The 22911-nt window shown below is 32.9% G+C and overlaps 2 protein-coding genes across 3 annotated transcripts; one reads left to right on the forward strand and one right to left on the reverse strand.

Moving 5' to 3' along the window:
- The first annotated feature begins 298 nt into the window (after positions 1 to 298).
- Positions 299 to 5076, forward strand: LOC128180990 (hairy/enhancer-of-split related with YRPW motif protein 1-like). The gene is made up of 4 exons (XM_052849226.1): positions 299 to 2178; positions 2401 to 2449; positions 2605 to 2761; positions 3288 to 5076. The coding sequence occupies exons 1-4, from the start codon at positions 1913 to 1915 to the stop codon at positions 3920 to 3922; spliced, it is 1107 nt and encodes a 368-aa protein (XP_052705186.1). The 5' UTR covers positions 299 to 1912; the 3' UTR covers positions 3923 to 5076.
- A 120-nt stretch (positions 5077 to 5196) lies between these two features.
- On the reverse strand, positions 5197 to 13094 carry LOC128180981 (origin recognition complex subunit 4-like). Of its 2 annotated transcripts, XM_052849214.1 has the most exons (13): positions 12838 to 13094; positions 12554 to 12644; positions 9974 to 10049; positions 8628 to 8713; positions 7974 to 8022; positions 7624 to 7772; positions 7273 to 7446; positions 6984 to 7070; positions 6666 to 6774; positions 6374 to 6469; positions 6168 to 6232; positions 5805 to 6004; positions 5197 to 5419 (listed from the first exon to the last, which is right to left on the reverse strand). In XM_052849214.1, the coding sequence occupies exons 1-12, from the start codon at positions 13059 to 13061 to the stop codon at positions 5819 to 5821; spliced, it is 1392 nt and encodes a 463-aa protein (XP_052705174.1). In that variant the 5' UTR covers positions 13062 to 13094; the 3' UTR covers positions 5197 to 5419; positions 5805 to 5818. The 2 variants fall into 2 exon arrangements, with proteins under 2 accessions (XP_052705174.1, XP_052705165.1); XM_052849205.1 differs by lacking the exon at positions 5197 to 5419 and having other exon boundaries at positions 5796 to 6004.
- Positions 13095 to 22911: the final 9817 nt, after the last annotated feature.

Here is a 22911-nt window from a genome sequence, read left to right on the forward strand (position 1 = left end):
TCCATTCATTCATTTTCTCAAAACCATATAAATGGTCTTATTAACGAGTGCAAGTCAAATAAACTTATTTACATACATGTAAATGTATTATGTATATAAATTGTCAGGAAGAACAAAGCTAAATCATTGTGTTTGTGGAGAACAGACAAATAATTAGTGATGATTATACACAGATTTTTAAAAGAAATTCAGAGTTCGTGTTTTTATTTTAAAACATTTTCTTGCTAAAAAAAATTTCGAGTTGGGGATACGTGTAATATGTTACATTTTAACTTCGTCACATATTTAATTTTTAATACATAAATTTGATTTTATTTTTTTTACGTGTCAATGTAACCTGCAACAAACCTTTACATCATTTTTATAATCATTATGTGTTAAATTTACAAATAATAAAAACCCTGATTTAAAAACTTGTTCACAAACATACCCTCATGAGTTTTAAAAAAGTGTACATTTGTTCACACATTTATTTTACATATACAGGTGGATAAAAGATGGATTATTATCACTTTATTTAAAAATTTACAAGAGGTTCAGAGGCAAATTCCAACAACTTACAAGTTCTTCTTAAATTGTAATCTAATTATACACAAATGTCGTTGAAAAATTAATATACAGAGAACATATTCAATCAATTCTATTCTCTTGATATGTATATTATCAACAGCTAATCTTTTTAGTTTCATGAAAATACGTCTGTACATAGGAAAAAATGGAATTATTTACTAGTATCTAATTTACAAATTATTTGGTATACAAGACAACATCACCCCGAAGTGAATAAGCTAAACAATATTGCCATAAATTCATATCTCGCATAAAAAGCATGCATATTTCAACAAATTTGATTTATGAGTAAATATATACATGTAATGATGAAACTTCGAATCATTACAGAAGAATGTATAGTTTTTGAAGAGTGCCAGAAAAAATGAGGAACACAAGCTTTTTTTCAAACACGTATACCGCGTGTATTTTGTCTTTACTACTTATCGGAATTCCAATGGCAACCATCATAAAGGTTCACCTTTGTGTAATCTAATATAGGCTAATAACGAATTCCGTTTGAGTCTAGATAGATAAAATGGCCCTTGGGAAAAAAAGAGTAACGTGCATTACACAATGAAGTGTTTAATCGCGATCGCCACCCAAATTATCAGTTGGTTTTGTATTACAAACCTAAAATGTGATATATTCGTTAAACGTCTACCTTTGATGTGAAACACTTGTGTACGTTACAATACATAGAGGACTAATGTGAGTAGGTAAAAGAGTGTTAATTAGTAACATTCGCAACACGGTGTAAATTTATCTACCAATACTAAATAAATACTAAATAAATAACAAATAAAACACATTTATACAAGGAATGATTTTATATATACCCACTGTTTATTCTGATTTGTATACGTTTTCTTCAGTTCACACGGGACTTGCTGTGTGTTAGTATTGTGCAGTTAAAGAACACTGCAAACAAATGCAGAACAGTTCCCAAATTAAATGATGGAGGAATAAAATATCGGGGTTTCCCACGATCTACTCGTGCAAGCCGTGCGGTTCCAATTTACATTCACCTGCATTATACCTGATAAAGTACATATCAGTTACAACACAACATAAACAAATATGTATACTACTTAAAACTCTCTTTAAATCAAATAAAGTGTCTGAAATAAATAAATTTTTCTATGTAATATAGTCATATTTAACTGTCTTCATAATTTGAGACATACTTTGACACTTAATTTTGGCCAAAGCACGTGGATGGTAGCCGGTTTGTTTAGCATCGGACGCCTGCCATGTGTATCTTCGCTGCAGTATGCATGGCACGGGCCGCGCATCTGGCGCGCGCGTGAGGGCCGTCAGCCAATCGCATCGCGTGTGACAATCGGTATCAAACAATCTACGCATGTCGGACAAGCGACTGACTGTCAATCAACCGCGGGTTACAATTAACGGGAGGCGTGCGCTTCGTCCGGAGACACATTTTAATAGATTAAAGTGCGTGGGAAACGTAGGTCAATTTTACTCTGAACGTGGCTCAGGAAGGGAGCAACATCCGCAATTTATTTCTTTTCACAAATTCGCCTTTTCCGCTTTAAGAAAAAAGAACATGAAACGAAGCTTAAGCGACAGTGAGGCCGAAGATTGCTACGATGATTCTCTGAAATCCAGGTAGGTAGTATTGATGTGTGCATTTTGACAGACACGCGCGTGAATACTATACTACGAACGTACAACTCCGGACTTGTGCCATCGCACGTGCACACGTGCGATATGACATCCACCTTTTTACTTTGGATATGAATACATATGTACGAATTTAATGAACTCATTTGACTTCTAACGAAGGAAATATGAACATAAGTCTTATGGATCTTTTATTTTCATTTACAGCTCTCCTTCACAAAGTTGTCAAATTGGAGACAGGAAAAAAAGGCGTGGGGTTAGTACTTTGGAATTTTAATAAACTTAACGCTAAAATTTCTTATAATTCTTCTTATTTACAAGGCAATAATCAAAGCTATTCATAAACACTCCTATTTCAATCCGAAAATTTTATTCATTCATTTTAAAATTAAATTATTTATTTTGTTTTAGGTGATAGAGAAACGGCGCAGAGATCGCATTAACAACAGTCTCTCCGAGCTTAGAAGACTAGTTCCCACTGCCTTCGAAAAACAGGGGTCCGCGAAATTAGAAAAAGCCGAAATTCTTCAGATGACAGTTGACCACTTGAAACTTCTTCATCAGAAAGGTAAATATTCTTCAATCTTTAAAAAACTGTAATCAAAATAATTTTACTTTTACCGCGATTCTACTTTTACATTACATCTCTTTGTACAATATTGTACGAACGAGTTTAAAATAAGAGTGATTGGGAGAAGGCTGTACCTAATTTGTTAAAAGGGTCGTTGATGATACTGTGACAGAGATTAAGATGTCAAGAGAAAAGTAAACGGGACATTTGGCCTTTGTCTCTGGCGATGGCCGATGTGCGACCTAACCGTAGTAACTAGCTAAGATGATTTAATAAAATTAACACTGAAACAATATCGCGGCGATGAGAGGCTAATGTGTGAAATCTTGATGAAACAAAGCCCAAGTGTGCAAGGGCGACACGAGAAAACTATCACTGTCCATGTTAAATATCAGTAATAAAATAAATCATACGAAAATATTCTCTGGGTAATAACGAATAACTCAATTTCTCAAGACTAGATCGTAATGAGATTTACCGATGATGTGGAATAAGATTTGAATTCTTTCTCTTTATTTTCCAGGTTTGAATACTTACAACTATCCAGATCCACAAGCACTGGCCATTGATTACCGGGGCGTTGGCTTCCGTGAGTGTGCTGCAGAGGTTGCCCGTTACTTGGTAGCAGTAGAGGGGCTAGATTTACAAGACCCCCTCCGCATGAGGTTGCTCAGTCACCTTCAGTGTTTCTCCGCCCAACGGGAAGCCGCAGCCAAAGCTTCCCTTCAACATTCCTCCTGGAGCCCCCTTCCCTCTCACACAGGGATAAACAGTCAGTACCCGACAAGTGCGATGACGCCGATGGGGTCCATGATTACGTCACAATTACCGAATCAGTCAGAGTTAAACATGGGTCCTCATTCGTCCGCACAGGCGCTGTCGTCGTTGTCCTACAGTGAATCCAGAGTGAGTCAAACGGACATGTCATCATCCTCACTCCACGGGAATATGCGAATTCAGTCCTCTGCTAACATGTCTTCCCACTCTCAGATGGCCAGCATGAATTCCACGGGACAGGACCCGTTAATTTCCTCCATCCCCCAACTATCCAGTCAGTTCCCAGTGTCTCTTAACTCTATGAACATGATGTCTCAAAACGGGAACTTCAACAGTTCATCAAAGCCGTATCGGCCTTGGGGAGCAGAACTTGCCTACTAAATCAAAAGAACTAAACCACATTCCTTAAACTCATTGCGTGGCAGCAAGTGTGGTGTTGTGTTTGTAAATACAATTTCTTTTTTTGCTGCTTTCAAGTGCTTTTTCTTTTTACAATTAATTTATTCCGATTCATTCTTGGAGTAAACATTTACATATTTTGGATTTAAGTGCCATTGTGTTCAGGGGTATTGCAATAAGAATTTCTTTGTACTTACATGTATATTTTTACAATTTTATTATTATTTTCATTTTTTTGCCACACTTCGATGCTTTTTTCTAGTGCTTATACATGTGATTTATTTTATTGTTTACATTTTAAGTATATGTATACAGTAGAGCAGCGCTTTGTTAGATATCTTTGTTATAGAACGCCAGATTTTTGATACCTTTTTCCCGTTTTGCGTCCGTGTGCTACGTCATTTGCTACCATAACGAGACTTGTCTGTTCAAAGATTTGCGTTTCTATTTTCTACAGACATCTGATAACCTTTAAACGTTAGTTCCATTTTGTGTAGCATTATGACGCAAAAACGGAAAATAGGTCTGTATTTATTTGGCGTTTTTTTTTATTCATTTTCATTTATTGACATTTCCATTTTGCAATTACATGGATCAACTATGCAATAATTCTTTAAACAACGAAGATAAGCGATTACAAAATATTCCTCCAATATCACAACGATTTGAGGTTTACATGCGTTAACTTTTGTAAGTCTGAATATTAGAGTTGTTCAGACTGTTACTTTTTATATATACATTTTTTTCTCCCAATCAAAATGAGCATGCTTGATTACTTGCTTGACTTTACATGAAAGTTTATACATGAATATTTTCAATTTGATACAACAAAATAAACGTTAATGAAATATAATGTCTGTGTTCCATTCCTTTACTTTTATTGCATAGATGTGACTGTCGTATTTTCATCGTTTTAAAAATCATCTCTCTACAAGAAGAAACACAAAGGCGCCGCCATCTTCAAAATTTGTTTGCCTTCTCCAAACTCACTCATGAAAAAATATCACACTCCGATATTTCCATTTAAAATCATCATTCAATTATTTTCTACATATTCTATTTGTTTGCAGATCAACTTATTGCTGTTATTCCATCAATATAATTTCAAAATTTAATTTTTAATGTACCGGTAATTCCTTTATCATAGAGTCTTGAGGGAGGGCAAACAATTACAATTTTAAAGTCGCCCAAAAAAACAAATGATTTTTTGTTAATTGAATTATTTAATAAATAACATAAAAACTCAAACAACCAAATGAATGTGAACATTTTCTAATAATCCCATCAATGAAAAGAAAGTACAAACTGAAACTGTGTTAGTATAAACAGTCTTTATCAAAGACATTCACAAAACAAAAGTTTCCAGAGTACCAGGACGTCAGATTCCAGTCTCCACCACTGGTTTGCTCAGGCGAGGCCTTCACAGGACTTCAGCTTATATACCGTCTTATGACAAACCTCATTTTTCATAAGTTTGTTCTGTAAATATAAAATATTATTAATGAATAAACCTGTCAAAGCAATTGAAAAGAAGTTTATTGTTTACAGTTCATTGTTTTCTAATGCCCATTCAAACCATTTTTTGAGCAATCATAATATCTCCTATAAGAAATATCACCTTCATATAAAAAGATTGCTTTTCAATTCACCTGGTTTTTTTTTATATAGAAAGGCAAGTTTATTTTAAAGGCCATTTTTTGTTCTCCACTAAGGTGGAAAACCAATAAATGAAGAACAAAATCATTTACTAGTATATAAATTGTTAATCAAAAATTTATGCTGAAATTTTTCTTAATATATAGATACCCCTTACAGGGTAATCAGAGTGCATCTTCTATATGAACTGCCATTATACCAGAGGTGCCTTTAATGATGCCATCATGTAGCTAGAGAAGAGGCTGCCCACTGTCGTACGTCGGTTGGACACTGGGGGTACTTCTGCAGAGCGTCCAGTATCTGGGTCGGGTGGATCAACATCTGCATCAGTCTGTACTCCTTCTGGACTCGGCTGCCTGCTCCATCCACGGTCCGCACTAGCTCCAGGTGGATCAGGTGCTCAAACGCCTGAAAGACCAGGAATTGCACAGAAAAACTCTACATTTAACAACATTCAATACCATACAGATTTTATTCATGGAAATGTATGTCACAGGAATATTTAATAGCTACAACATTGATAAAGATGAGCCTATTAATGAGTACTTAACATTGGATGTTAACAACTGACCTTTAGTACAACTGCTTTTTCAAACACCTGCATGGAAGATTTTCTTTGTGCAAATTTTGAATATTCTACAACAAAAATTGAAATTTACCAATAAAACAACTCAGTAAGGATTTGAATGGTTGAGCTTATTATTTCATACAGTAAATTTATCTATCAATTACCTATTTTAATCAAAATAGATCAACATATCAAAGATAAGGACTTACCACTGTATACCATTTCAAAGTTAAATGGTTCTCCTTCATAAATTTCCGTCAGGTGTTTCATTGCAATGATCAGACAAAGTTCCAGAATAGAAACGCCTACAAGATAAGGCAGGTAATTGCCTATTACTACACAAGAAATCGAGAAACCTTGTATGCTGTATCACAGAGATAAAAGTAATGTGTCAAAATTAGTATTATCACATTAACTGTCAACATACATCATGTTAATGCAGTCTTGTGTGATTATTTTCTTCAATGAAATTTTTTTTAATAAAAGTGTTTTACATCCTACCATGCAGCATAGCCGACTTGGAATCCATTGTGATCAGCTTTCTCGACTCAACAAAATCGCTAACAGATAAACTGGGCGACATTTCGCTTAGCTGACAGACTGGATACATCTGTAAAAGATGGCATCCTTTTACACTATAGTCTTACATATTGTTACAGCATCCCATAAAACTCAGCATACATTACTTGGCTGGGTTAAGATGTTCAACATTTTGATGATAAAACTGACCAGAGTATAATCATTTAAATAATGAAATAGAAAATCCCGATTGTTTCCTCTATAAAATCAGAACATTTTTAGAGATAAAGAAATAATTACCAGCAGCTGTTGGAGAGCTCTAACATCTTTAGTAAACTCAAACTGCTGTCTCAGTATATCAGTAATGGTTGGATCCCTGGCAAGTTGCTGTAATCACAGAATGTTATGACCATTTGCAACACAAGGTCAACCAATACAGAGCCCAAGTATACCCTATACAGAACACAATCATTAACAAACAATTTTGATACATGGAAAAAAATCCAGAGATATATTTTTGACTGGCTTAACATTTTACTATATTTCTAATTATTTTATGCATGAACATCTGCTATATTTGATGACAAACCTCAACTTGAAGATTCCAACTGTCTGCAAATTTTTGATCAGGGAAATTAACATCCAAACATAACAATTTCTTGAATATGACAATAAAGTCTTCAAATGTCTGACTGTTGAAAAGATGAATCTGACGATGTGAAAAGCGAGACTTCACTCTTTTTTCCAACAGTTCAATCACATCCTGTCAAAGAAATAAAATTTCAAGTACAAGAGAGATAACCCCGGCTTTTCAAAACAACTAATATTCAAGAACAAGAGAGATAACTCCTATCACACTAAATAAAATATATTCAGGTACATGTATGAGGGATATAACTCCTGCTTTTAAAAAATAGCTACAAAGGAAAGAGATGCCTACCAATCGGCAGGTGATCCCAACAACACAGATAGGAGCCTGGGCTGATTGAGCCACATCAAACAGATTGTAGAGTAGGGTCTGGTTCTTGTGATGGGCAAATAAGTCAAACTCATCCAACAGAAATAAGATTGGTTTACTGCTCTGGTCCCCTAACAAAGCCATTGAAAGAGGTCATATTTCTGAGTAAATGTGAAACCAAATATGTAATTCCATTGATAATGTTAACATTGCTTTAACATATATTTTTTTTAAAGTGAGCCTTCAATATTTTCCATTCTGTCAAAATCTTTTAGTGGCAATATGCCAAAAACAGTCTTCGCAGTGTAAGTGTCCAACTCTCAATTACTTGCCACTTTTCAAGGCTTCCAACAAGAACTGCAGAGTTTCTGAGAATGATCCCTGTAACAAAAACAAACATTTCAATAAATGCAGTTTGTACAAAAAAAAAGTTCCAATTATTGATAAACAAGCTGATCATAAGTTTCCGAACACCCTGCTAAAGCCAGAGTAAATAAGTTATGTGTATGTGCAATGTTATCGATCTACACATACATGTAAAATATGTGGATAAATGAATTTGCTTATAAAAATTGCTAAATATTCATATCAATCGGAATAAGGCACAAGGGTGTATAGAACACAACTTGGGGTAGATCTCTGCAATGTCCAGATTTGAACCTGGATACCTAATAACAAGAAGTAAAATATTCATGGCTCCAATGTCAATCAAAAATGCTTAGCCTTGAAGAAATTTCATACCTTATAAAAATGATAAAAGCAGGTTTTACGAAATTACCACTGTCGCCCTACAAAGTGCTGCCTGTTTTCTTAAAACAATATTTAATTGTACATGTTATTAATAATTACCTGTAACTGCTCTAAAACAGATCTCAACACTAAATGAAGATGAACAATAAGGAATCAATTTTGTCCCTTTTAAATCGTCTACACATAAAAGTTTGTTACATATTTAAATTCTATGATTGAAGAAAAAAATTGCCTACAAAAACTTTGTCTCCAAGAGTGTTTTCCAGTTTCAACTGCCGGGTGATTTCTGTGAGGGCTATCCTATCATCAGTCTGCAACAAACCTGTAAAGAATTTTTCAATCAACATTTTCAAAACTAAGATTGATATTTCATCTAAAAATTTACTTGAAAATATTCATATATTAAATACATGAATATTTTCCAGTAGATATATATAAAGTACACAGTACTGTTTAAGGATATTAAAGTGCTTATAAATCCAATAAAATTTAGCAGATTTATTATTTTTTAATAAGGCTTCATAATCTAACATGACTGTCTGCTTGATGAGGCAAGTATTAGTACCCTATTTCCTTAAAAGGTTAAATTTATATATCAAAACAGTAAAAGTTCGTGTCCCCAGTAGAGCTAAGGGATTTCTGCCTGCAATAGGGACAAAATAATATTTTAAAGTATATCAACAACATTTTGGATGTCCAATTTCTCCATTATTGTTTGAAAATCACCCTCATTCACATCATTTAAAATTTTGAGGACGGAAAGCTCATGCACATTTGTATTGGTAACATTATTGTGATATCAAATTTTCTTTAGAAAAAATTTTCTTGCCATGATTGATGGTAAGCATGTTAAACTGGCATTGTATGGCATTGTAATATATTATGTACATTGTACAACAAGGAGAGCCTGGATTCTGTAAGTGGAACTTGTGTCCAATCCTTTTGGCATCATTAGTCAATAAAATATGTTCAACTCAAACATGTTTTCTCTACTAAATAATTAAAAAGGAAATGTTGATTTTTTTAATTTACAGCCTGCATCTCCGTGTCAATTTAATATTTGGGCATCTAAATTGTCACCAGGAAGAAAGATAGCTATTTCTTTCTTTTTAGCAAGTGGCAAGAAGGAAAACTCTACATGTCCTGTTACAGCCTCGACGATTGTCATCAGACATGCAAGTATTGCATTTTATATCATATTGTGAAGGAGGCACTTGGATTCAGTCCTAGTCATCAAAAATCCTCAAAAATAATTGGACGAACATAAATTAAACTAATTAACCACTGAATATCATATATCTAAGGTCATTCTTATTAAATTGTTTGTTTGGAATTGCTACCTGGAGGTTTTTAGACTCAAAAGGGAGGAAGGAAATTTTTTTGAGTTTTCAAACTTGTAATTTAACTAAATTAAGAATTGGAAACAAATAAAAATCTCCTGAGATAATAATAAGGAGTCTCATTTTAAAACCAGAAATTTGAAGTTTTTCAGTTGAAAAAATTTCAGTGAGTATATGATTTTAATATAAATCTTTGGTATGTTGTAGATTGTACCACATGATTAGTTTACCACTCTACTTACCATTCAGATGTACTTGTAGAAGATTCTCTCTAATGTGATCATCTAACAATAACTCTGCAATCACATGTTTGATCAGCTGAAAAGGAAAGTGGTCTGTACTAACACTTGATACTGAGTCATGCAGGATACATACTGAGCAGCTTACGTACCTTATACCGTATTTTTCCGACGATTAGTCGGTATTTTTTTCATCTGAAGCAGAGCACCCGACTTATCGTCTTGTTCGACTTGTCGTAGGCTCGTAGTCAGAAATTTTTTAAAAATAGCATTAAAAATCTTGGTTTTAATCATCTTGAGTTGGCTGTGTGATTGAAAATTACGTTGTTGAATTCACTGTTCATCTTTAATAATTATCATTTTCACTCATCTGTCAACACTTGAATACATAATAATAACAACAGTTATTAAAAAATGTTACATTGTCGTTTATCAATTAAAAGTTTTACCGTTCCGTTTTTATAAACACATCGTCACATGGTTCTATGTATCACTAGTAGGAAGATAACATTGCGCAGTAAAATTGAAACCAAGTTTGAATGGAAGAAAATATTGCAGTAGGTCCGGGGGATGTTTTTTTAAATTTAATTATTTTATTTGTAAAGAGTTGTTAGTGGAAAGTATAAATCAGAAATATTTAATGGTCAAATTCAATCTTAAAATACGTAATTGGCAATTATCAATACTACTGTTTATACAATAGGCTGACACCGGTTGTGTTAATAATCTTGCCCTAAGGCTGAGATCTTTACGGCAATTTCACTCCCTGTGTATATAAAGAGTACCGTTATAAGAGTGATTATAGTTCATTGATTAATTATTGTCCAATTCTTTGATTATTGTTAGATAATTTTTTTAGGAAACGTATGTATGTCGTATATCGTCATTATCAAGTCGTACAAATGATCGATCTATTTCTAACAGTGTCTATGTAAAACAATAGCGTGTAACTGCATTACTGGATACAAAGTAAACAAGTTTCATCAAATCATAGTAATTGCTAAGCTTTCTGCACTTGAGATCCCCCTTTGAAGTCCGACACGAGACAGGTGCATGCCTATGACACCGGAAATTGTTAAACAAACATTGACCACGCGCCGAGTCAACAGGTGGCTGGTTACGTAATGGCGAATACACTGGCGATAGTCAGAGTGGATACTTATTTTAATGCTTGGGAATAAAATATTTCTGACAAAGTAAGTTTAGTTTTGCATAACACGCGATATCGGGAATTGTTTAAAATGCAAGCGACTTTGTAGAAGTTGCCGGTATTTGAAAATTTGATGCATAAGTATAAAGCGTAATTGTTTAAATGTTAATCATTAATAATAATTGGTAGCAATATCGGTGACATCGTGGCATCATACACTGATAATGTTACTGCAGTTTTATAGGCCATTTTGAAGTGATAAGATCGACGTATGGTCTGAGATCGACGTATCATAGGATTTTGTTAAAATTTTGGCTAAAAATGGGCAATTCGACGAGTCGTCCGCATCGACGAGTCGTCGGGAAAATACGGTAATCAGTACTTTCCATAAAAAAATCTAGTTCTAGAAAATTGACACTTAAATATTGTTTTTTCCCCACTGAATGTTGACTTTTCCTACATTTTACATTACATTTACAGACTTTCTATTTTCATGTAAAATAGTGGGGGAACACAAAAATATATACAAATATATATTGAAAGATAATCAATTAATTCATATGAAAAAAATACATCCTTACTTATCATTACTGACCAGGTCTATTTTGCAGTGTCAATTGAATAATATTACTAAAAACAGCTTCATTGATTGTAGAAATAATTTTTCAGGGGGCAAGAACAAAATTACAGAATGCAAGATAAAAGAAAAAAAATTGACCTGAAGCTTGATCAACTAATCAATAGTAAAATGAACATAAAAATGAAACGTGTTACAAAGCTATACAGTAATACAGATAAATGTCTCCATGCATGTAGAGTTAACTAGTAATAATTACAGTCAAACTTTGTTATCTCAAACTAGATGGGACTATTTAAAAACTTTGAGATAACCGAGTATTCAAGATATCAAAGGTAAAATACTTTAAAAATAAGTGATTGGGACTTACAAATTACTTCGACATATCTATTATATTCGAGATATTGGTATTTGAGATATTGAAGTTTAGCTGTATATCCATGTCCAAGTTTAATTTGTTAAGCCATGATTCTGTGCTTCATTCAAATCGCAAAGTACTTAAAAAATAAGACTGGCATATGGATAAATCTTGTTTCAGTGGCAATTTCTTTCTCAAATTTATCATTTGTTTTGGGAATAAAAATTTATACAATCATCTGCACAAATTTTTCATGTTCCCTTGACCAGATGAATTTGGCAACTATTTGATTATTCTTACAATTATCTACTGCAATATGCAGCATGATACTGACAATACTTTTATTGTCAATCATTATTGCTGATTCATGACACCTAAAAACTTCTATCAGTGATAGCAAGACTTTGATTATCACTACATTTAGTTAGAATCTACATTGCTGTTACTGTAATCACCATTTACCTCTACCAATGGTACAGTGTATCAAGACTTACTCACCTTCGACTTGCCACTCCCTCTTGGTCCAATCACGAGGACAGAGTTACTTTCTCCTGATGTTGCTGTTCTTCTCAACAAATCTAACAGCTGCCTGTTCAATCAAAATTCTTTTGTACTGTCTGACGATCAAAAATTTGCAAGCTTAAACTGTCATATACTTTTCTCTCTACCCTTTTTTTTTTGCATAGTGCTGAGATAAAATTTGTTTTTCTATCTGTTGCATTTTATATGTGTAATCATGGCATTCTGTGATATATTTACCTGAATAAAATGAAATGAAATACCTTTCTTCCTGATGAAGTCCCTCGCCAAGGTGTGTACCCTTTTCACTGTTTCTGTATGTGGACACTCCTTCTGTTAGCTGCTTCCTCAGCACTGCCTGACATAAAGAGACAGGAGACATGTCACCTTGTGACACACAACCAACAGAATCTTTCAGGGCAGTAGATTCTGGCGTCGATGCATCATGTGATGAGGCTGCTTTACTTCTTCTCTTGTTCTTTGTCATTGTTGTTCACAGACAAAATGGCTTTTTGACTTTCTAAAAAAATTATATAAATCAACTTTAGATAAAAAGAATTCATATTGACAAGTCAAATATAAATTTAATGATCATGAAATGGAGTATCAAATTGCATACACTTACACAAACAAGCTCTACATGTTTTTGCATCACATTTTCCTTAATCATTCAAAATTCATGAAACTTTTAAAACTTTTGGTTCTCAACAATATTCATTAACAAGTAAGAAAAAATCCTCATAATTTCCCAATTCAAATAATCTTGTCAAATTCTACAATAAAAAGTCTTTTGATTTCTGTATTGCAAACGTCATGAAACTATTACACCAGAACATATAGTTCGCCAGCTTGCGATGAAAACAGTCCAAATTCTGATCCAAAATTTGATTTTGTAACTGGAATTAAAAGTTACTTTTATTTTCATGACTCCATCTTTGATCATTTAGGCCTAAGAAAAAATTGTTTGTTTCCGCTATCCAGACCGACCCTATCTTTTACCGCCGACTCAAAACTTTTTTTAAAGGAATTGGCGAAAATTGTTTTTATCCGTTTTTATCTGATTTGGAAAAAATTTTTACTGAAAATTTTAGTCACAAAAACGCTTTAGCAGTTACTCTTCTCAAATCAGTGTAACTCAAATGTTTTGTTTCAAAATAACTGTATATTCCATGTGTTGTAGATAATGATAATGTTCTCATCGCTGGCAGAGGAAGTATCTGATATATAATATCGTTTTTTGTTTACTTTAGGCCAGCTTAAAAGTCAGGAAAGATAATAAAGAGTATTTCTCATTTTATACCATTAGCAAAGCAGAACCAGTACCTTACTGGCAAATATGGATAGTGCACTCAATACCTACTACTGTGCAACAAGGGAAAAAAAATTATTTAAATTTTTTTTTTTAAATTCCAACATAGCGACCCTACTTTTTTCAGCATGAAAGCGGAAACAAACCATTATCAATTTTTTTTACGTGTCAGTCTTTAAAAATATGTTTGAATAAATACTTTCTTGAATAATTTTTACAATGTGCTAAAAGAATTAATATTGACAACAGCTGCCATAAAAAAAAAAGGGATGAAGCCATCAATTAACACAAGATTCAGAAAACAGAGAAACAAAAGACTGGTTTAAAAAAAACTTGCAGAGACTAAGTAATTTTTGACAACCCTGTTAATACCTGAAAGCAGGTAAATCCTGTTTAAAATATTACATAATTTGTTTAATTACTGTGGTTTAATTAACATTCAAGGGTATCAGTTTTCATGGATAAAGTGGAAAGCACATGCAGTTACAATGATACATAAATTCCATACATACAATGACCCTATCAATACAAAATGTTAATAGAAATTGCACTTCAATGAACACTTAATTTCGTGGATCAACTTATTAACCCTTTGTGTGCTGACTTGTTTTACGGCAACTTATGTCCCAGTACTGAGTTGTTTAAGAACATCAGCAAATTTAGTAGCTTTCGTATTTAACATTAAGTAATTTTAGTAATTGTTAGCTTACGCTGTTGAAATTTGTCACAGATATTGTTTAATATCAGCTCTCTCTGACACAAATTAATGAAGATGGATTTTTACATTTATGCCCATTTTTCGGTAACCATGGCAACAAAAATTAAGTAAAATGAAGATTTTTTGATATTCAATGTTTTAATATGGGGATAACATCAAACTTCCCATAATAAAATGAAAAAAAAATTAATACAAGTACTTTTGAGAAATTAAATCAAGAAAATAAAAAGAATTGCTGGCAAAATTATCAGAAATCAATTCAAAAAATTCATTTCAATGCATGCGTTAAATCAATGAATATCAAATGTCAATTAATGTCAATAAATTATAAATTCCGATAAAATGTGGACAGTTAAATATATAGTGAAGTGAGTTCACCTCTCAGTAGGCTGGCCTAATAGCCTCTTATAAGCTAAAACATAGTCTTGCTTGGTGTGGTATATCGCAAAACATGGCTCTATGCACAATGCCAGATTACATTGGCTACATTCATATAAAGTCTGCCTTCCTGGCCTTTTTCTTCTTTCCACTCATCTGCACGCTTTGCAGCATATACAAAATATTTTTTTCTAACAATTGATGAAATTTAAGTCTGTTAAGTTGAAATCAGTTCGGTTTTTCAACTTTCATCAGAGAATTTTACGAGTATGGAGTTACCTTAATTGTATTTATATGCTTATTCCTCCTTTCCTACTACAGATGATGTTGTGACCTTCCTTGTTCAGGCAATATAAATATAAGTCTTGACAAGGTGAACTTGTGTTGCGTCTTCGGGGTCAAAGACTATTTAAGGAGAGAGGAATGTAGTAGTTGGGGCTTTATGATATGACAGTGGATATTGGCCTGGATAGCTCAATGGTAGGCTCCAGACTAGAGTTGCAGGGGTCCCAGGTTCGATTCCTTGTCCAACCATAGATTTTAATTGTATTTGTATGCTCATTCCTGTTTTTGTACCACACATTAAATATTACCACCAGAGTTGCTCAGGAGCTTATGGATCAGTTTTCTTTGAAAAAGCCTATGATTTCTTCACAATTTTCCTTGTAAAGGACATAAGTATTTAAAATGATGAGGGTCAAAATGGGAAAAAATACTTTTTTCCATCATTTCAAAGTTTTCACTGCAAGCAAAGATCAATTCAAGAGTCCTAATAAATACATTTTACTTTCCACATGCATGGTTGGAAAGTGATTACAATTCATGCATTTTAAAACTGCTTATCAATAAACTATATTTTTGGTAAAGTTTGGTTTATGTTGAAAACATTTCAGATCAACAGAGCACAAAATAAATGTTTATAGCAAATGCAAAATAGGAAAGTAGAATGCTGCAATAACTATCTGAAAATAGTTTGGGAACCTCTTAGAGTATCCCACGTCAATAAGAACGGACTGTGCCAGCTAGTAGCACCCATTACGAGACACCATAGATCCATGAATAGTTGTGGACTTGAAAAATACATGTACCGGTAATTGTCACAGTATAGAATGTGTCCAAAAGCATAGTGGTTTCATAAAAGTGACATAACCAAGTCGCAAGTATCACCTTTGTCACTGGGGGGGGGTGGGTGGGGGGGGGGGGGGGGGGGTCTGAAGATTTCCCTGTGTGCAACTTCATTTTCAAACAATACTTATTTTCTGCATCACAAAGTATGTAAGCTTTAGGCCCATACTTGTCTGGCTTAATTATCTGGACTGTACACTTGGAAATGTAGATTTCCTCTCCAAGGGACCATGGCTTTATCTATGCATAAATTTTGATGGGGCTGATACACATGCAATGTCAAACCTTGAAAGAATCAAGTTAGCAGAAATATATTCACAGAATCAGTATTTATTTCAGTAAACAAATTCTTTTACTATGACCATTTTACAGGATATATATTTAAGAAACGGACTAACACACTCTGTGAAATTGAATTTTGATTGTGATGTGACCATGACTTGTTCAATAACTTGGATTAGGGACATGATGCATCCTCAGGTCAAGTTTGACCAAAGGGTTTTGAACTAGTGACCATTCGGTTACTGATATACCGGTAATACTTTTGACCACTTAGCTACATGTATGTGCTCCACAACATTTGATGTTTCTTACAAGGATTTATAATGGGTAAATCTTACATATTGTATCCATCTCTATCTACCAGAAGGGCACAAACATATAAGTGTTTGATTATCTACCGTAAATATTAAGCAAAAGATAGTGGTAGTAGAAACCTGGGACAGAATATCGAAGTGGTCTGCACAAATCACGTCCTCTAGCTCACAAATATACAGACAAACAAGGTGATTCTAAAACCCCCCAATTCCATTTCAGGTAGGTATCATAATAAAAGTTCTATATCATCAGACTTATTACATGCATTACATTTTCTTTACCCCTCCAAAATCTTGTGATACAATGGACCCAGTTTAAAGAGAGAATCATAGCCATCTTTTCCATGTGGCACATAATCTGAGTTGTCATTGAGATGAAAAAACAGTCATCAAAGACAAACACCTGTCCCTTGGCATGACACTTGGAAAAAAGGGTGTTGCAGTCAGTTAGTCTGTTTTCCAGTACTTGATGCAGAAGTTCCACCAGCATGAGAAGTGATATGAATTACTTCATATCTGAGGAAGTTGTTTCATACCGTTTGTGAAACCTACTACATGAACATTGTCAATTGAGCAGAGCTCAAGAATTGCTGTGCATACAGATCTGTCTGTTGTGCAAGAAAATCAAAAACACTGTTATTGAAAAATGATTTAAATATTCTTGTGGTGAACATTTGTTGTTTATTGCTTGTATTAAGCCAGGAGATTTTGCCTAGTCAAGGGATGGGGGCTCCCCGTCTCCTGCCACCCAGTTGTCTGAATCTATAAAATTTTCTAAGTTTTCGGTAGGTCGATCTACTCACAAATCAAAATCGTCAAATTCAAAATCACTGTTCTCTGCTGCAAACTCATTCAAAAATGCTTCAAAATCGATGCTCCTTGCTGTTGCCATTAAATTATCTTCTGCTCAGTACACTCAGAAGATAAGTATTTACATGTACACTTGCATGTCAAAAGTACGTCAATTTTTTAATTTTTTCCCTATATATTTCATTGAAAACAAGACTTATTTGAAAAAAGTTTTCTGTTGTTATTTTTTGACAGATTTTGAAGAAATTTATATTGATTAAAGTAGATTGAATTCGCAAATTTTGACATTCATTGTAATATTTTTTTGATGACTCATTTGTAAAATTTGATATTTCAAACACAACACAAAGATATTTTTTAAGAGCTCTACTATATATCTTTTGCAATATGCAAGCCTTTGGATTATTACATGTAACTCCAAATCTCAGAAACAAAAGATTGGAAAAAATATTTAAATATGATGCAAAAAAGCTATAGAAATTGTGAATTTATCAATCCAGGTCTTTTCAAAATCGGTCAAGGGGTTACTTTTTAATGATTCTTTGAAAAATGTTGGTTTTCAATGAAATATATAATGAAAAGGAAAAACATTGACATACTTTTGACGTATGCATAGCAACATTCATTATAGCTACATTTTCCATAATTTTTGCTGTGTTCATACTAGGTTTAAATAATAGTTTCATGAATAATAACGTTTCACTTAAAAGATTATAAATAATAAGGACAAAAGATGAAAGAATTGTGGTTAAACTTTTATTTTAAAACACTGATAAGATGTAAATAACTCGCGTTTTCTGTTTGGAGATATCTCGCGCGTTTTCGAACGTGTTTATATAATTATCATGAAGGCATATGTCGTACTTACAGCAAGGATGAAACAATCAAATGTACACACAGTCCGAAAAACAATTAATCACATTGGTGTAATCATTTTTTAGCGAAAATATCACGAATGAACAAAAACAACCTGCAACTTTCGTTTTAACCGGAAGAAATACGCAAGGTTAAGGTCAATGTTAAGAAAGTCTCCAAATTTCCTCTTCTTCTTACTTTTTTATACATTAACCTAAGTAATCTTTTACTTTTTTATCAAAATTATAGTTTTTCTCTTGATTATATATGTTATTGATTTTGTTTTCTTTGTTAGAGTTTTAGATTGACCGATTGTTTTAGAGATTAGTAATGGCGCGGAATTTCCCTATTTCCAAAATTAGATGACGAATTTAAATTCGTCTTTTAAGCTATATTCTTTTAAAAATAGGCTTATATTTTTCATTTTTTAAACAGAAATCATTTATTGTCTTTAAATTTATTGATTCACAAGAAAAACACTCGACCGTTTTAATTTTATTTTAGGCTAAAGTAACTAAGTGCTGATTTCTTTCTCAAACCCAACATGTTGGGTTGCCGCACGGTAACGTCGGCTATTCCATACCCAATATGTTGGGTCGCCGCACACAAAGGGTTAACGAAATCCACGAAAATTGGTATTCAACGAATATTGATGAAACCACAGTACCTTGTGTATTGTTTTAATGTAATAATGATTATCAAATACTTCAATTCAAATACTGTCATTTCTTTTACTGTTTTACAGTATAAGTTATCTCCTTTTGATTATTGAATAAATCAATATTTACCGGGAGTTTTCCAATTATATGACTTCAATAATAGCAATATGTATGTACCCAGAAATCACACCTGATCAAACATGTTTATTGTTTGTATATGTACTACAGTGTTCATCTCAGCCAGTGTTCATAATTTTTGTAACAAAGTATCTAATTTAAAACAACATGTACATATGTCATATGTAATTCATTAGTGACAAATAATACACTTTCCCAGATGATAAAAATGAAAAGTAGAGAGTCCGAGGAATGATGCCATGTCATGTTTTGAATAAAATCAATCTTTTTTTTAAGATAAAAACACATTGTTACGAGTGTGTATTATACACAATACTTTACAATACACATAGGCTGTAACACATCATTCCCTGCAGACAAATTGAATACTGCATGTTAGCATGGTATGAGGATTTGTCTGCACCGCTTGGTGTGTTATGGGACCAACAATATCCCAAAATAAGTATGTGCATGCTAATATGCCGTGATCAGGTTTGTCTTGTGTTATAGAACATTTAGTGTTAGATTTCTATAGCAAACATAAGGGGAAATACAGGCACTGAATGTAGATAATCAGTAAGTAAACATGTCAAGAGTACTTGCCCCTGTGATAAAGTTGATGAACTTTTACTTCAGAAAAATGTAATCTGAGATAAATGAAACTGTCCATGAACAAAAAATGTCCCATTTGGTAGTTAAACAGGTCCATTACAATCACTAGCTTTAGTTACCTAGCTTGATTTACCCTACATAGCTTTATTTACCTACCTGAAGTAGGTTTATTTAGCTACTCAATCATACTTTTGTCTTAAATGGGCATTTGTACTAAAAGTCATACTCAGGTGCAGCAATAATTTTCAACTTTAAACTAATCTGAAAATAATTCACAAAAAAATCACTCTTAAAATTGTTGCTCTTTTTACGCAAATGCAGTCAAAAGTTCTAAAAGTTTCGGGGCTATGTATAACTGTTTATGTGTTGCCAAACAGCTAGTTACCAGGTCCAGTACAATCCCTAGATTTACCTATGTAGTTTGATTTACCTACATAGCTTTATTTACCTACCTGAAGTAGGTTTATTTAGCTACCTTTATGCAATTTATTATTTTGCATTTTATGTAAAACAGACAAAAAGTCTCAAGGAACTGTCAATCTATATTTGTACTGTGTAGTTTTATAAAAGCAACCCAGAGCAAAAATAGTTAAAACATCGCTGCATTTAAGGTCAGATGACACGTTCCTCGAGAATCTCCTAGTAATAAAGAGTTCCAATGAAAAAAATTAATTTTATAATTATTTTAAAAATGATTAAAATTTAATCGAATGTGGTTATGTGTCTAAATGGCCGAGTGGTTAGAACCGTGGCTGCTTATTGCCAGAAGCGCATAGGTTCTAGTGGTCGTGAGTTCAAAGCCCCCCCCCCGGCCGAGATAGAGTTCCAATATGCTGTGCTGTATCTATACTACTATATTAAAATAATAAACTCGAATTTTTGGTCTTTAATACCGATAAATCGGAAGAATACAGTCTTTTGTTTTATATATTCTAAACATCATTGATACTTGAAGATTACCAATTTGTTTTTATTTTTTCTCATTTAAGCTTCGTTAATTAATACTCAACGAAAATTCATAAAACAATCCCGGAAATCTTCTGGATTTTTCATATTTTACAATCTTGCTCTTGCACAATACATTCATGCTAACGAGAATGGCCGGATCTTTAGTTTATGTTTCCACAATATCATATTTGCATGAATAAACTCAGAAAAGATAATATAAAAACGGGTAAATTTTCATAGGAAATTTGCTTTATATTCTGTTCATATACCCTAATGATTTCTCATGAGAGAAAGTATAAAATACCAAATATACATTTCAACTAAGAACATGTACTTACTTTTGTCTTCGTGATGACAAATAATATTTGATTACATGCAAAAATTTACATTATATTTCTTAGGAGAGTGAAGATAGAATATGTTTTATCGTAAAAATGAAAAATGTCCTACAAACACTGTTTTACAATAGAATGTGTTCCGTATATTGTCTCTGTAGGAAAGAAAATATGTGTACGTTGGTGAAAAAAGTGTTGAATTCTTCCATTATATGGATTAAAATTTTTAAATGAAAGGTACACATACTTACAGTCTCAAAAAGGTTTATTATGATGAATTTGACTGTTATTTTCAAGGCAATTTCATTAATTTTCTCTAAATTAATTCTGAAATTTTCTGCTACATTACGGGACACGGGTAAATTATTCAAACTAAGGAAAGTGTAGTGAAATTAATAGCATTATTGTAGGCTTATAGCTTTGTTATGTAAATGTCAATAATTGTGTGTAGATGTATCTATTTCGTAAATGTCTGATATGCAAAGTCTAGTATGTATTTATTTTTATATCAGCAATTCAAGTGTATTTTCAAGAAGATTATACAGGAAATTGCATACTGTAGTATTTTGCAGAAATGCCTGGTAAGGTACCCTAATTTTTTGCAAGAAAACTTGTCAAAATAGTAGTAAACCATCAACAAATTCCTGGAAAAAGTTATATAAAATTGAGGAACGTGTCGTCTGACCTTAAACAGTTTGAAGGAAAACATGCATTTCTATTGTTTGATTAACTGAATGATACCTTGTGTGCGATGACGCATGGATAAGTGTGATTACTTCATATTGTGCTGAATTATCAATCAATCATCATGTTAACCAGAACTGTTCTTCTTTGTTGTTCCGTTTAGAAAATAGCTGTTTGGAAACACAAAAACAGTAAAACTAAAACATAGCCCCAAAACTTTTAAAACTTTGACTGCATTTGGGCAAAAAGAGCAATAGTTTTAAGAGTGATTTTTTTATGAATTGTTTTTGGATCAATTCAAAGTAAAAAAAATTACTGCTGCACCTTAGTGCGACTTTTAGTACAAGTGCCCATTTCTGACAAAAGTATGGTTGAGTAGCTAAATAAACGACATCGGGTGCGTTCGCCCTATCCACATGTTCGCCTTAGTCCATTCGCTCTAGGACCCTTCGCTCTAATTATCGTTCGCCCAAATAATCGTTCGCCTTAAACCTCGTTCGCTTCTTGTTTATAAATAAAACATACTATAAGTTATTTCATTTACTTTTAACTTGTTAACTTTTATTAATTATTCGTAAACAATATGTTTTTCCTTCATCAAAAGACGTAATTGGTATAGTTGTAAGATTTTATTGCCGTAAATTGTCGATAACCGTCTTATTGTTTTTATAATGATTTGCTTGGTGTTTTTTAAACAATTAAAGAATTTAATTGAGACTTTAATTGGCTCATTCAGAAGCTTAGCAGATGATTATCACCTATTCTATCTTTAAAGAATTTACATAATACAATCCTTTGATCTCTAAATATTATATATATATATATATATATATATATATATATATATATATATATATATATATATATATATATATATATATATATATATATATATATATATATATACGGAAATGGAACATGTAACTGTATTAAACTACTGTCAACCATGGTGATTATTATGTAGAAGTAGAAAGGGCGATATTGTTTTATATATGTATCTTTCAAAATGTTTAAATTGACCAGAATACACAAAAATATATAAATTAATTAATCCTATATAAAAATTAAGGCGAACGGACACAGTGCGAACGGCGTAAAGAGCGAACGGACCTAGGGCGAACGAAAACTAGAGCGAACGGCGTCAAGGGCGGACGCGTTTTAGGGCGAACGAACAGCCAATCTAAATAAACC

The sequence above is a fragment of the Crassostrea angulata genome, chromosome 1, assembly GCF_025612915.1.
Source record: "Crassostrea angulata isolate pt1a10 chromosome 1, ASM2561291v2, whole genome shotgun sequence".
NCBI lineage: Eukaryota > Metazoa > Mollusca > Bivalvia > Ostreida > Ostreidae > Magallana > Magallana angulata.

What these genes read in the sequence shown, in the direction of transcription:
- LOC128180990 (XM_052849226.1), top strand. Translation starts at nt 1,913, where the DNA reads ATGTCGGACAAGCGACTGACTGTCAATCAACCGCGGGTTACAATTAAC. An exon ending in GATGATTCTCTGAAATCCAG is followed by an intron (nt 2,179 to 2,400) that starts GTAGGTAGTATT and finishes TTTCATTTACAG; the next exon opens with CTCTCCTTCACAAAGTTGTC. An exon ending in ACAGGAAAAAAAGGCGTGGG is followed by an intron (nt 2,450 to 2,604) that starts GTTAGTACTTTG and finishes ATTTTGTTTTAG; the next exon opens with GTGATAGAGAAACGGCGCAG.
- LOC128180981 (XM_052849214.1), bottom strand. Translation starts at nt 13,061, where the DNA reads ATGACAAAGAACAAGAGAAGAAGTAAAGCAGCCTCATCACATGATGCA. An exon ending in GAGGGAGTGGCAAGTCGAAG is followed by an intron (nt 10,050 to 12,553) that starts GTGAGTAAGTCT and finishes TTTCCTTTTCAG; the next exon opens with CTGATCAAACATGTGATTGC. An exon ending in GTTGGAAGCCTTGAAAAGTG is followed by an intron (nt 7,773 to 7,973) that starts GCAAGTAATTGA and finishes TGGCTTTGTTAG; the next exon opens with GGGACCAGAGCAGTAAACCA.